This window comes from Artemia sp. Qi Xiang Cuo, chromosome 1 (assembly GCF_049724085.1).
Source record: "Artemia sp. Qi Xiang Cuo chromosome 1, ASM4972408v1, whole genome shotgun sequence".
Lineage (NCBI taxonomy): Eukaryota > Metazoa > Arthropoda > Branchiopoda > Anostraca > Artemiidae > Artemia > Artemia sp. Qi Xiang Cuo.
This window is the reverse complement of record NC_142794.1, coordinates 57,515,145-57,530,118: the sequence shown is the minus strand read 5'-3', so window position 1 is coordinate 57,530,118 and position 14,974 is coordinate 57,515,145. Positions and strand designations below refer to the sequence as shown.

Here is a 14,974-nt window from a genome sequence, read left to right as displayed (position 1 = left end):
ATATATATATATATATATATATATATATATATATGTGTGTGTATACTTTGTATTTATGTACATATATACATATAACTATATACAAACAATAGTATTTTCTCAAAAAATTAGTAGCGTTTGGAATTTACTAATGTTTTAATGAATAAATAAAAAAAGCTCTTCAATATAGGAAGAAATTTCATATGGAGTACTGTATGTTTATGTTCTTTTTTGAGAAGCTCTTTTTCGTGAAATCTGTTTCAGTTCTTTAACACTTGTTGTCCGAAATGTCGACAGTGCGGAGAGTTTGATATTATCCGAAATGATCAATGTGAAGGATGTCCCTGGGGACAAAAGCCAAGTAACGAAAGAGGTCACTGCATTCCTCTCGAACCAGAATTTATGAGTTACAGCAGCCCTATAGCCATCAGTGTTATGGTCATATGTTTAACAGGTAGGTTAATATAATTTAGATTTTGAGATATAAAATACTACAATACAACATCACAGTTTAATAAAAAAAAAAAGATTCATTATTTAGATGAATGTTGACTATGTAGAAACTGCTTGAAATCAACCGTGGTATGTATGTGATATCAAACAGTTTGTGGTAACGAACTGTAAGTAAGGAGCGACGTGGATCAATAGCAACTGAAACTTTAAAATACGGAATTTTATATCAATAGATACGTCAAAAGAATTGATTTCCTTAAGCTGATTCAAGATATATAAGATTCATTAAGTTTAGTTTTACTTAGCAAAGGCTACAAGCCTGAGAAAATTTGCCTGGTTCTCAAAAAGTGGGGAAACACCCTCTAAAAGTCAAGAAACTTTCATGACAACCACAGCATCTGATTCAGCGCATAAAAAAACTTTGCTGAAGAGGTTTCCAGCTCCCATCTTCAAAAATAAGGTTTTTTTTACAAAATAAAGATCACAGATGCGTGCTTACTTTTTTTTACAGTGGTGATGGCATCGAATTTTAAAGTCAACGAATATCTCAAAAGGGCTCATTCGAAGACAAATTAAAAGTTCTGGGGCTCTTTTCGAGTGACCAAAAAGTTTGGAGGGCATCTAGCCCCCCTCCCAAGCCCCTTTTCCAACAAAGTCGTTCGATCAAAATTTTAACATAACCATATTGTTCAGCATAGTTGAAAAGTTCAATATCTATATCTTTCAAGATAACATGACCTTCCACAGTCTCTAAGGAAAGGTCTCCATGTTATTAAATTTTTCTATTGTTTACATAAGCTATTGTATTTATTTAGTCTTCCCCGTTCTCTACGTTATAGTCCTCCCCGTGGATTATCAACGTGAAGAGTTTTCCATGGGAAAAGAAGTTTCCGAGAGGTGAACTTTTCAGGTGAAATTTTAACACTAAGGGAACTTGCTAGAATTTTTATACAAAATTATTTTTATTTGTCTTACTTACTCTTTGTCGTCTCAATTTATATATGGAGAAGACAATGTTAATTGTTCGGGGCTAATTTTACTGGAATTGAATTGTTTAGAGAACCTTTCTGTGGAGGGTAAACTGGATATCTCGGCTTTATTTAGAATACGATCAAGAATTAAATAAAAATTAAAGTTTTTCATCTGAAAGTGAGGAGCAGGATTAAAATTTAAAACGAACAATAAAATAAAAGTTAAAAGAAACAGATATTAGACATCATAAAAATAAAGCCAATAATGAATTTACAATGTACCGAAAAAAAACTGATCTTTAATCTAAACTCAAAACGAACAAACACAAACACAAAAGCTCTTGAAATTAATACGATTGTTTTTTATAATACCAATATAGGTCCATCAAGCTGATATAAGTAGTAACCTATCTATTGATTGAAACCCTACATCCAACCCTACAAGAATATACAGTGTAGCTTCGCGTGCAAATTGCAAAAAGCGACCAACCCCTTACCTATAAAGTGGTCAAACATGTTTTGAGAGTATAGTCGAGATTGTATTAGACAATCAGACTGGCTTTTTGTTATTGATATCAACTGTACAAGAATATGCAGCGTAGCTTCACGTGCACATTTTAAAAAACAGCTGGCAAACCTATTAAGTGTTCCAACATGTTTTGAGAGTATAGTCGAGATTATATAACACAACTAGAGAGGTTTTTGAGGCAACATCCGTTTTTTAGGGAGCCAATCAGAGACATCGGAGGTTGCTCCATATACGGTAACTTGACTGGTGATTGGATTCAACCAGATAGAAGTTATTTTCATTCGTCCTTAAGATTTTGTATATAATGACCTTGAATCACGATTAAATTTCCATAATGTTTTAGCATATCGTTGATAATACATTAAATATTATTGAATTTAAAGTTATGCCTACTTCGATTTATAATGTGAGTACAGTCTAGTAAATTTCTTAATTTATTCCCAAATAAAATAATTTTACCATCCCTCCAGTAAATTCGAATTTCAGGGGGGGCATAGCCCTCCCCCCAACAATACAAATTCTACAATATGAAGATTATAGTCGATAGAAAACGTAAAATATGCTCTTTTCTATTATGTAAACCTCATCTCCCCCACCCCTCTGTTTACAACTTTAATTCATTCCTTAGAAATAGTTCTTTCCTTAAAAAAATATCCTTATTCCCATTATCAAAAATAGAGTTTGCAAACATTTCCAGTCTAAATAAAACCACCTGTCTTTAATTCTGTTAGAAAAAGGACGGTTCCAGAAACAGACTTCAGACGGATGTCTTATCGGCATGGATTAATGCCACATGTGATTAGGGACACTTTGAAAAAGAGATTCGTTTTTTGGCTCAAATTAAACGAGAGTAAATCCTTTTGAAATGCAAAGCATAAGTGTTCTTTGAACAATGTTGTCAATTCAAAATAAGGGTCTATCGTTATAGTATGCTAAAAAAAAGTTGATATTAAAATCGTTAATTAAAGAATAGTACACTAAACTCAGAATCAACTTTAGAGGATAATTTATATTATGGGAAGATGTTTTTGAAATCCCCCCCTTCCCCCCAAACTCAAAATTTTCAAAATTTTACTTGAGAAGCTTTTTTTTAATATATCTAAAGCACTAATAGATAGAGCGTTACAATCATCAGAATCAACTTTAGAGGGCAATTTATCTGTAAAAGAGGAATCATTATTTCAATCTAAATTTTTCTTCTTTTTTTAAGGAGGAGGATTCCTACAATTACTCTCCCCCTGAAAAGAGAGCAAGAGGGAACGATGTCACATCGATGCAAGCTGCAAGGCCCTCCATCATCAGATATGCTGGTTCACTTACACATGCTCAGGACCAGCCAATGACCACACAACTTTTAATGTCAGGAGCCTTTCACGCCAGTGTCAACTCTACGCAAACCTCTATGCAACCTGGCAGAAAATTGAAAAGAGAGTGGTTAGCTTCTCATAATGCATCAGCCCCGTCTACTCAAGATCGTGAGGACATCCCCCTTCATGCTTTGTTAGGAGCTTCAGGCACACAAGTGCAGTCTGAATTTGGAAATGTAGGTATTTTACCTCTACCTTTTACCTTATTATGGAAATATCTACCTATTTCTTTCCATCATTTTTTAGTCTTTTCTTTTCGTCATTTTTTTTCAACACTCTAAGAGTGTGTGTATCAGAGATATTAAAATATTAATCCCCCAACCAGTGTTTTAAATTTCTCTGCCCCCCTCAGAGATAGCTGAATATAAGTTAATTTTTGAATTTCAAAGAAAACACTATTTTGCTTATTTTTGAACTTTCGGGGGGTGGGGGTGGAGGCAAGTATTTACTTAAATAATGCTAGGAGGAATTGAGTTTTGTGGGTGGGGTTAAAACGGTACTTATTCAATATCCTGGTAAACAAACGACTAGAAATGCTTCAGCATAAATAGGGTATTGCGTCTTTCCAAACTTTCTGGGGAGAGGTGGGGGCAAGTATTTAGTTAAAATAATGCTAGGAGGAATTGAGTTTTGTGAGTGGGGTGAAAAATGGTGCTTATTCAATATCCTGGTAAACATACGACTAGAAATGCTTCAGCATAAATCGGGTATTGCGTCTTTCTGAACTTTCTGGGGGTGGGGGTGGAGGCAAGTATTTAGTTACAATAATGCTAGGAGGAATTGAGTTTTGTGGGTGGGGTGAAAAATGGTACTTATTCAATATCCTGGTAAACATACGACTAAAATTGCTTCAGCATAATTAGGTTATTGCGTCTTTCTGAAGTTTCTGGGGGTGGGGGTGGAGGCAAGTATTTAGTTAACATAATGCTTGGAGGAATTGAGTTTTGTTGGTGGGGTGAAAAATAGTACTTATTCAATATCCTGGTAAACATACGACTAGAAGTACTTCAGCATAAATAGAGTATTGCGTCTTTCTGAACTTTCTGGGGGTGGAGGCAAGTATTTAGTTAAAATAATGCTAGGAAGAATTGAGCTTTGTGGGTGGGGTGAAATATGATACTTATTCAATATCCTGGAAAATATACGACTAGAAATGCTTCAGCATAAATCGGGTATTACGTCTTTCTGAACTTTCTGGGGGGGATGGAGGCAAGAATTTACTTAAATAATGCTAGGAGGAATTGAGTTTTATGGGTCGGGTGAAAAATGGTACTTATTCAATATCCTGGTAAACATACGACTGGAAATACTTCAGCATAAATAGGGTATTGCGTCTTTCTGAACTTTCTGGGGGTGGGGGCAAGTATTTAGTTTAAATAATGCTAGGAAGAATTGAGCTTTGTGGGTGGGGTTAAAAATGGTACTTATTCAATATCCTGGTAAACACACGACTAGAAATGATTCAGCATAAATAGTGTTTTGCTTATTTCTTATCTTTCTGGGGAGGGGATGGAGGCAAGTATTTAGTTAAAATAATGCTAGGAGGAATTGAGTTTTGTGGGTGGGATAAAAAATGAACATGGTTTTTCAACTTTATAAAATAATGGTTATTTCACGTAGAAAATAAACCCTTTTTTCTATTGATTAATGAATTAGCAGCGCCATCTTCATTGGGTCTTGAAACATCAACTTTTAGTTGAGCTGAACCAATCCTAGCATCACCAATAGAGTTTATAGATGAACCTACATTAGTTCTAGACAATATGGAATTACATAGGGTTTTTATAAATGATTGTTTTGGGGACATGGCCAGCCTAGACGATTTAACTTGTGACATTGACATGGTGGAGGACCCGGAATGGACAGATATATTTATGCGATAACATTTAGGCGATGTTAGTAGTAGTGCATCTGAACAAGGTCCTCATAAAGAAATTACGTCAGAGGGAAACAAAAGCTGGCTTGATCAGCTATCCCCAAACACCCTGGAATATATACTAACTGACTTAGAGGACTTCATGCCACCTCCATCCAATGCAATTGAACAGACTGGGGGTGGTGCTATTGACAATTCTATGTCACCCCCCACCATTCTGGTTAATGATACGACTAGTAGTAGTAGTAATAAAGATACAGCAACATCACAAGCACCCCCTCTTCCAGATTTTTTCTTTCCAACTCTGCCTTGCACCACACAAAGGTCTACAGTGCCAAATTCGGTGACCCCTTTAACTCTCTAGTGTCGGGGGATATAACAACAGATCCCCAGGCCATTACACATTTATATAATAATAATATTCGAGCCATTCTTGAACAACAGATGGGGATGTGGTGGGTGGGGTCAGTTTAAAATTATCAATAGCACTAAAAATATTTTTTTAAATGAAAATGCGAGCGAGCTGTATTCGAAATACTTGCGCACAGAGATGTTGGAAATTCTCCCACATTTATCAAATTATGAGGAGGTTTTTCTAAATTGGGTTAATAGCATTCCAACTAAGTGGGAAAATTATAACGAGGGGGGTAGTGGGTATTTATTGAACTTTTAAATGTTAATATTTGTAGATTTAAAATGTATTTTATTTTTAATGGTGGGCTGGGGGGAGGGGGGGCAATTGAATTAAAATATTATTAAGATTTAGAGTGATGTATGGGGATATGACGAATCTGTTTCGATACGAGGCTACAGTGTTTCAAGTATGCATTTATAATTGGCGCCTACAGACCACTTCAAAAAGATGCCACTAAGAAAAAGTTGGATGAAAGGGAGGGTTCAAAGTTCCCAATAGTAGATTTTAATTGTTTAAATGGTCAATTTCCCGTGACAGTAAAAGGAATAGATATTTTCGAGCGGGCTAATGCATATTTAAAGATTGGTATCACGGTGTTACAGTATGAAACCGAATTTGAGGAGGGTCACCGTTCCGATAAGAAGGGGGTATTATTTCCAGTGAGGGCTCCTTCAATTGAATCAGTGGGACATTGGGTGTGGCTTCTATACACTCCACCCACAGAGCCTGATTCAGTTGGTCATTTTAATCCAATTACCGATATTAGTAGGGTTTTGGGGGAGGGTAAAAAACAGAGTGCACGTTATTACTGTCCAACATGCCTCTCAAGATTTTGGACTGATTTAAACTTAAAGCATCACATGAAACACTGTAAAAGTCATGGATACCAGGCTGTGGAGACGGTAAGCTCAGATTGAGCGATCTTACGTTTTAAAAATTTCCAAAACACGCTCCTACAGAGCAATAAGATCGCTTTAGACTGCGAAGAGAAACTCACAGACGTGTACGATTCGTCAAATTCAAATCATGTTAAAATACATGAAGCCATAGGGGTCTCTTACGCTCACGCGCAACGAGATTCCAATAATACCATGCAAGGGCTGGATGTAGTTGAGATGTTGGGTGACAGTGAAGACTGCATGCGCTTGGCATTAGTCAGTCTAGTCAAAACAGAAAACGGTGCAATTTCTCGCCTTTGTTACACAAACTATCCTATGCTCCTATCACCAGATGACATAATGGCTATTAAAAATCGTAAAATGTGTTGGGTTTCCAAGGGAGAATTTGATGATGGTGTGTGGAATGGAGGGAGGAGGAAGGTGATCGACCATGATCATTTGTGGCAGGAAATTACATCGGGGGGGGAGTGCTTTAGAGGGGTATCACACTAGCCATGAAATTTAAACATTAGACAGCAATATTTTGTACTTGTTTTTATACGAAGGGCCAAGTCTGATTTAAAGTGTGATTGTCTAGCGACGACCCACAGCTTCTTAGGTGAAGTTGTAGATGGCACGTAGAGAGAATACTCTTTTTCATATAGATTCCCACATAGATAGTTAGAGAGGATACCGCTTCTAGTGTGCATGCGATATAGGCTTGTCAAGAATAACACGTAAATGATTAAAATCCGGTTTTTAGACTGATTCAGCTTCTTCCCAAAGTCCTTAAGTCAGTTGATTCAGGTACACAAAAGTGATAATTTTGATGGCATCCCCCACCTCAAACAGCGCTTCCCCAATGTTTAAATGTATGATTTATTAACGTGGAAGGGTATATATCCATATGATTATTACAACTCTGGCTTGAGGCTAGATGAGGTGTCATTACCACCCATTGAAGCTTTTTACAATTCTCTTACATAGAGTGAGTCCACCACTAGCGACTACGAATTTGCTAAGAGGGCTTGGGCAAAGGGCGGATGTAAAAATGGGTGGGATTATTGTAAACTATACTTGGCCAGTGACGTACTCACTCTTCTGGACATTGTGTGCAAAAATACGGATAAAAACTATGGGGAATTTGGGTTGGATTTAGGTTTTTATTTTCCACTCCTCATCTGGTGATGGACTTGATACTTAAAATCAGCAAAGAAGAAATAGGTCTGATCGCCGATGTGGATCAGCATCTGTTTGTAGAGAGATTAATGAGGGGTGGGTATTATTTTCACGGGGACCGTATCATGAAAACTGATCCGACCGAACAGCACACCGATGAAAAGTCGGACGCAGTTTTTTGGATATGAATTCTCTTTACCCATCGGCAATTTCTCACTACTGTTTGCCGTTTGGCAATTATAAATGGCTTGACAATCCATGTGCTTCGAATTTCCCTGACATTGCTATTGTTGAGGAGAATGGGGCACAGGGATGGTTTTTTTAAATTGACAATGATATACCCATGAATATCTATGACTCGGTAAAAAACTTTGTTTTTCCGTGCATAAATTGATCTATGGGTAAGGACTCTCTGAGTCCCTACAATTTATCATTATTAGAAGATGGGAGTATGCACTGGATGCCTTCAAAAGAAAAACTAATTGCCGACCTCAACCCGAAACAAAATATCGTTAATCATCACGTGCTATTGAAATGGATGGTGTCCAATGGTTTCAAGGTCACAAAGATTCATAGAGCCCTCCAATTTGATCAAAAGCCTTACATGAAAACGTTTATTGACACCTTTGTCACTAAGCGTTCACAACCAAAAACAAAAGCTGAAAAAGAAGTCTATAAACTCATTTTGAACTCAGCTCTTGGTAAAATGTGCGAAAGCGTACGAAACAGAAGTCGATTTGACATTGTAACCAATCCCAAAGATTGTTCTCGAATCATTGCGGATCCAAACTTCACATCGTTCACAATCAGAGACTCTGATTTTGTGCTCCTACATCGCAAGAAAATAAACATTGTTTTAAATAAAAATATAGCAGGCGGAAGTGCAATAACTGAAATATCTAAGAAACTCATGTTGTTATTTTATTATAATGTATGCAAGGTGCAGTGGCCGATTGAGGGACAAGTTCAAGTGTAATACGGGGACACTGATTCATTCCTGTTAAAAGTCAAAACTGAAAATCTATTGAATGATTTGGAAAATGGCGAGTACATTAGCTCACGAATGGACTGCACTAATTGGGATGAATCCGGCTACCCAGAGCTAGTGAAACGCCAGGCCCCAAATCAATTGTTAATGTTAAAATCTGAAACGGGTAGCGATCTGATATCCAGTGATGTGTTTCCTGGACCGAAGGAATACTCTGTGGAAACACATAACAAGGATATCAAACAAGATTGCAAGGGGGTACCTAAACACGTTGTAAAAAATAATTTCAAAATGAGTGTTTATAGAAACTGTGTGGAACGTAGTTTAGTCCCGTGAGCGAAATTCAAGGCAATTCGTTCTTTAAAATTTAAAAACGACACAGTTGGAGTTGAGAAAAATGCCATGTCGGCCATATTGGACGAAGTCGATGTACTTGAGGATGGTGTGAAGGTACTACCACACGGTCATTATTTAATTTCAGACCGAGTTGAATGTATAGAGTACAGAAAACAACTCGGTCTAGAAAAATTAACTTAAATTCATTTAAAAAAGTACAAATTGGGTGGGAGGTTTTTTTGTTTGGTTTTTTTAATTTTTTTTATCACAAACAATTTTCAATGTGTGCTTGTGTGTGCAAGGCAGATCAATTTCCATTATTTAATGCCCCCTCCGGCCCCGGCCCGCCGCAGTGGGCCTCACTTCCCGGCCCGTGGCGCTTCCCGCGGCGCTTCCCGGGCCGCCGCAGCGGGCCCCCCGCTTCCCGGCCACCGCAGCGGCTGCCCCCCGGGGGACCCAATACCAAATGCTGTAAATAAAAGTGATATTATTTTAAGTGTGTGTGTGCTTATTTTAATAAAAGTTGTATTTTTTATAAACAAATAAAAAAAAGTGCATTTATTAAAGTGTCTTTTTTTTTAGTGCCTATGTGATTGTTGTATTTTTTATTATAAATAAATTAAAAAAGTGTATTTTTTCATGTTTAATGTGCTTTAATGTGTTCAATGTAGTATTTTTTCAGTGTTGTTACTTTTTTATGTGTGTATATTAAAAGAAAATATGATTCTTTATTCGTCTTCTTTTCATTCTTGAACGGAATAGTAGGGAAATTATTTAGTCATTGGACAGCTATAGTCTACAGTTAGTTGTCTACGTGAACTGTTGAAGGGAACATGTATCAATTTAAAACACCATTCAGATCGTTTCTGTGTGGGCCGTCAATGTCAGGCAAAACAACACTCTTAACTAAAATAATTAAAAATTGCGATAAAATGTTTGTGGAAAAGCCGAAAAAAAAATCTATTATTGTTACATTATTTGGCAGGAGTCCTACGATAAAATAAAAGCAATTGGCACGGCGGGATTGTTGCCGATACAATTCATACAGGGACTAGATGTTTTCACCATTATTGAACCAAACTCTTGGTTGATTATTGACAATCTGGCTGAATCTATTGAACAATGGTCCCAGGAAATGCTACAACTGTTCACTGTTTGCTTACTCTGGTTCTACACAATCTCTTTCATCAGAGCAAATGTATGCGAACACTTGCATTGAACTGCACCTACTATATCATCTACAGAGTTGTTCGTGATTCTAGCTTGCTAATAACTCTCAATAAACAGATATACCCCGGCACCCCTAAATTTCTGCTCTCAGCATACAATCAGGGCCACTAATAAACCCCACGGCTATATCCTATTGGATCTTAATCAAAATACACCCGAGGATCTGCGTGTAGTCACAGATATTTTCGACAATGAAATTACAGTATATCTCCCCGTGAACACTAAAAAGACCTATTAGTTGCTATCATGACACTGAAGAAACTACATGAAAATAGACATTTATTTTCAGTTCTAAGCACTTCAAAACCCTCGCTTACAAAAGCCATACTCAAAAATTGTATTCACAATGATTTCATTAATCTAATATCTGAACTTAGTTTAAATTGGACCGAAGGCAATGTTCAACTGCCAGAAGTAGTTAAGCAACAGGCAAAGCAACATCGTTCCATTGTACGTACATTGGCCTCTAAAAATAAAGGAGAGAATTTTAAAAAGAAACGTCTTCTTCAGGCGGGCGGTAGCTTTTTCACACTTTTACTTGCCAATAATTCCAGGACTTGTAAACAGTTTTCTCTAGAGAGAATGGCAAAACTCTATAAATTGACTCCAGTAGAACTCGCTCTGTCACCCGTGGAACACTTTGAGAACAATCTGAGTAAATTCATTGACAACGAGAATATTGAGGATGATAAAAAACTGCTTTTACTTCAAGATGCACTTCGCCGAGTGGATAAACACCAGCCCTATAGTGCAAAGACCAGTGACGTTGACCACAAAAAAGATTCATTTCCTCAAGAGTTTGCTGCCGGTAAAAAATCAAATACGGAGGAATTAAATTCAATTTTATTGAAAATTGGAAATATAATACCCAACTCATATCGGTAACAAAGTAAACGACTCCTAACTTATCTCATGGAAAGTGGTCAAGATCATATTCAAGTTGATAGCAATGGGAAAGGGATTATAATTCAGGGCAAGAGCTATACTCTACTTGATTTAATCTATGATATGGTTACAAATCGTAAAGGACTATTATCATTTGACGCTCATCTATACAAATTTCTAAATACATTAAACTTCCCCAAAAGTCTTATTAGCAATAGACAAATTCTAAAAAAGTTAAATGAACATGCATCAACAACAACAACAACACCATTAAAATATGAAGAGGAAGAAGAAGAAGAAGAAGATTTTAAGTCAATCTTTGAAAATACTAGCACACCTAGTAGAAACTTGACAATGATGGCGAGGAAGAGCAAACCTTTGATACCTAGACAAAAGTGAAAGCGTATCAAGTCACCATCACCCCCATAACCAACCACAAGTAGTATACAAAAGGGTAGCGGACGTTACACTACGTGTTTACGTTCACAATGGTTGAAGTTCTGAAAGGTGTTTATGAAAATATTGGTGAAGCGGGGAGTTTAAGTTCCCCCACCACTCTTTCCAAAGTCACTGGTGTTCACACTAAAAGTTTACAAGACTATTTACAAAATGAATCAAGTTACACTCTGCATAGAAATCATAGACTTCGTGCTAATCATTATCGAAAATCTAAAGCCTTTTTCCCATTTCATATAATGCAAGCAGAACTCCCAACTCTAAATGAGATTCAACAACGTCACAATACACCGTACAAGTACATTCTACTTGCAATCAGTGTTTATAGTCATTATGCATATACAATTCCATTGCGGTCAAAGAGAGGCGTTGAAGTTGCTCAGGCCATTGAAATTTTTTATAGACAAAATTCATGTAAAAAAATTCAAACGGATCATAATAGTCATTTTGTTTTCTCTAATTTTCAGAACTTTATTGAGATCTATAACAAACTACTGTCTCACATCCATATTCTCATAAAGGTTTTAGTGGCCAACCAATTGATACGATTTGTTCTGATTTTAATTTGATGATACTGCACATTGAAAAACACATCTGATTTTATTCATGATTTAAATAAAATCATGTTGATTTATTATCAACGACCTCATCGATCATTGTCCAACTCAACTCCAACGGAAGTTCATCATTCTGATCGAGAGAGACAAAAACATACACAAACACACAGATTCAGACAAAAAAAACACAAAGACAGACACAGAAACAGGCAAATAGATGCACAGACACACAGGCACAGTGAAAGAGAGGGACAAAACACACACACAAACACACAAAGAGTCAGACACACAAACACACAAAGACAGACATAGAGACAGACAAACAGATGCTCAGACACACAGGCACAGAGAGAGAAAAAGAGAGAGAGAGAGAGAGAGAGAGAGAGAGAGAGAGAGAGAGAGAGAGAGAGAGAGAGAGAGAGAGAGAGAGAGAGAGAGAAGGACAAACAAACACAGAGTCAGACACATAAACACATAAAGACATACACAGAGACAGGCAAACAGAAACGTAGACACCCAAGCACGGTGTTTTTTTTTGTTTCGCTCTCTCTCTCCCACTCTCTCTCTCTCTCTCTCTCTCTCTCTCTCTTTCTTCTCTCTCTGTGCCTGTATGTCTGAGCGTCTGTCTCTGTGTCTGACTTTCTGTGTTTGTGTGTCTGACTCTTTGTGGGTTTTTTTTCTCTCTCTCTCACCGTGCTTGTGTGTCTGAGTGCCTGTTTGCTTATCTCTGTGTCTGTCCTTTTGTGTTTGCGCGTCCAACTCTGTGTGTTTGTATGTATGTTGTCTCTATCCCTCTCTGCCCCCCTCTCTCTCTCTCTCTCTCTCTCTCTCTCTCTCTTCTCTCTCTCTCTGTGCCTGTATGTCTGAGCGTCTGTCTGTCTGTCTCTGTGTCTGACTTTCTGTGTTTGTGTGTCTGATTCTTTGTGGGTTTTTTCTCTCTCTTTCTCACCGTGCTTGTGCGTCTTAGCGCCTGTTTGCTTATCTCTGTGTCTGTCCTTTTGTGTTTGCGCGTCCAACTCTTTGTGTTTGTATGTATGTTGTCTATATCCCTCTCTGCCCCCCTCTCTCTCTCTCTCTCTCTCTCTCTCTCTCTCTCTCTCTGTTTCTTTGTGTCTGATTGTCTCTTTGTCTGTCTCTACGTCTCTCTTTTTGTGTTTGTGTGTCTGACTCAGTGTGTTTGTGTTTGTTTATTGTCTCTATCTCTCCGTGGCTGTGTGTCTGACTATGTTTTAGCCTCTCTCTTTCTCTGACTCTGTGTGTTTGAGTGTGTGTGTTTTGGGTCTCTCTCTATGCTCGGAGGTCTGATCGTCTATTTGCCTGTCTTTGTGTGCCTTTGTTTCTGACTTTGTGTGCTTGTGTGTGTGTGTTTTCTCTCTTTCTCTCTCTCTCTCTTTCTCTCTATGCCTGTGTGTCACAGCGTGTGTTTGTCTCTGTTCCGTTTCTGTCTTCGTATGATTTTGTTTCTGACTCTGTGTGTTTGTGTGTGTTTTTTGTCGCTCTCTCTAACCTTGCCTCTATGTCTAAGCATCTGTTTGCCCGTCTAACTGTACCTGTGTGTCTGGCTTTGTGCGCTTGTGTGTGTGTGTTTTTTCTCTTTGTGTGAGTCTCTCTCTCTCTCTCTCTCTCTCTCTCTCTCTCTCTCTCTCTCTCTCTCTCTCTCTCTCTCTCTCTCTCTCTTTCTCTCTCTCTTTCTTTCTTTCTCTTACTCTCTGTGCCTGTTTGTCTGAGCGTATGTCTCTGTGTCTGTCAGGGGATAAGGAAAAGGCTTATTCAGGTAAATATTGAATACATTATACGGCCTATACTTGTTCTCGTCAGATTACAGAGGTTCCCAGACCAAATTGGGAGTGAGTACAAGATCTATCGATTAAAAGCTTCGGTTTTCTTGCAATACTATATATTTGATGTTGTTGGTATATTTACAGCGAATTTCTCAATATTTATGTAGATGATCCTCGATTAAACAACTTTTTAGATCGAAATATTCCTTTCCTACCTGTATAATATTGATTTGAGTGCCCTAAGAATAAAGTGTTTTAATAGTGTTTGTAAATTTATTTAATAATTAAACTTGTATTTAAAATTCAAGCCTTAGTCTTCATCTTTTAGATTTCTTGTTCTACGATGAATTTTCAGTATATTTCACTGTTGCAATTGGATAACTTTTATCAAGAAAATATCCGAAAAAGTATTAGGTATGACAATGTGTATGACAGGGATATCACGGGTCAGCCATATATTGTCATGGTGGGGCATGAACTGTGTTGATGTTCTGAAATCGAAGAAAATATGCAACTCAACGTTTCAAACTGTGGGTCTGCTTGAAACGATATGAAACTAATCAAATCCATGCTTCAAAATGAGTTGCGTTCGCTTAAAAAATATGGATGTTTGTGACAAAAAAATGAATTCTTGCTTGAATAATTTCTGAGGCCATATTGGCTAATCATGATAAAACATAAAAGCGCGAAGAAAGGAAGAAAACGAGGAGAAATAACAGCCAGTGAAAAAAATGAAAAATTATGCTAATATTTCGGTTAAGACCTCGGCTTGAGTGTCCTCAGAGCAGAATAAAACTGATAAAAACATAAAAAAAACAAATCTTAAAACAAAACCACAGAGCTAGAATTGGACGATCCTATCTCAGTAACGGTGAAAGGGTAAATGAATAAAAAAGACAAGTCTAAATGGAAATTCACACTTTCATTTTACGTAAAGCACTCTTAAAGGCTTATCACTTTCCACTTAGATTATTATCAGAGATTCCTTTTGATTGCACAATATAATTTTGTGGATGTATGTAAAAACGATCAGGATTAATAATTTCATCATAAATGGGACATGGAAAATTTTCTGCAGTGTCTCTATTGAGAGC

The 14,974-nt window shown here is 37.2% G+C and overlaps 1 protein-coding gene across 1 annotated transcript in view; it reads left to right on the top strand.

Annotated features, from left to right (window-relative positions):
- The window catches only part of LOC148956514 (metabotropic glutamate receptor 3-like), a 222,882-nt gene that overhangs the window by 142,344 nt on the left and 65,564 nt on the right, over nt 1–14,974 (top strand). The window contains exon 10 of the mRNA XM_089108444.1: nt 244–433. Within this exon, the coding sequence (XP_088964570.1) occupies nt 244–433 (190 nt within the window). The remainder of the gene's footprint in view (nt 1–243; nt 434–14,974) is intronic.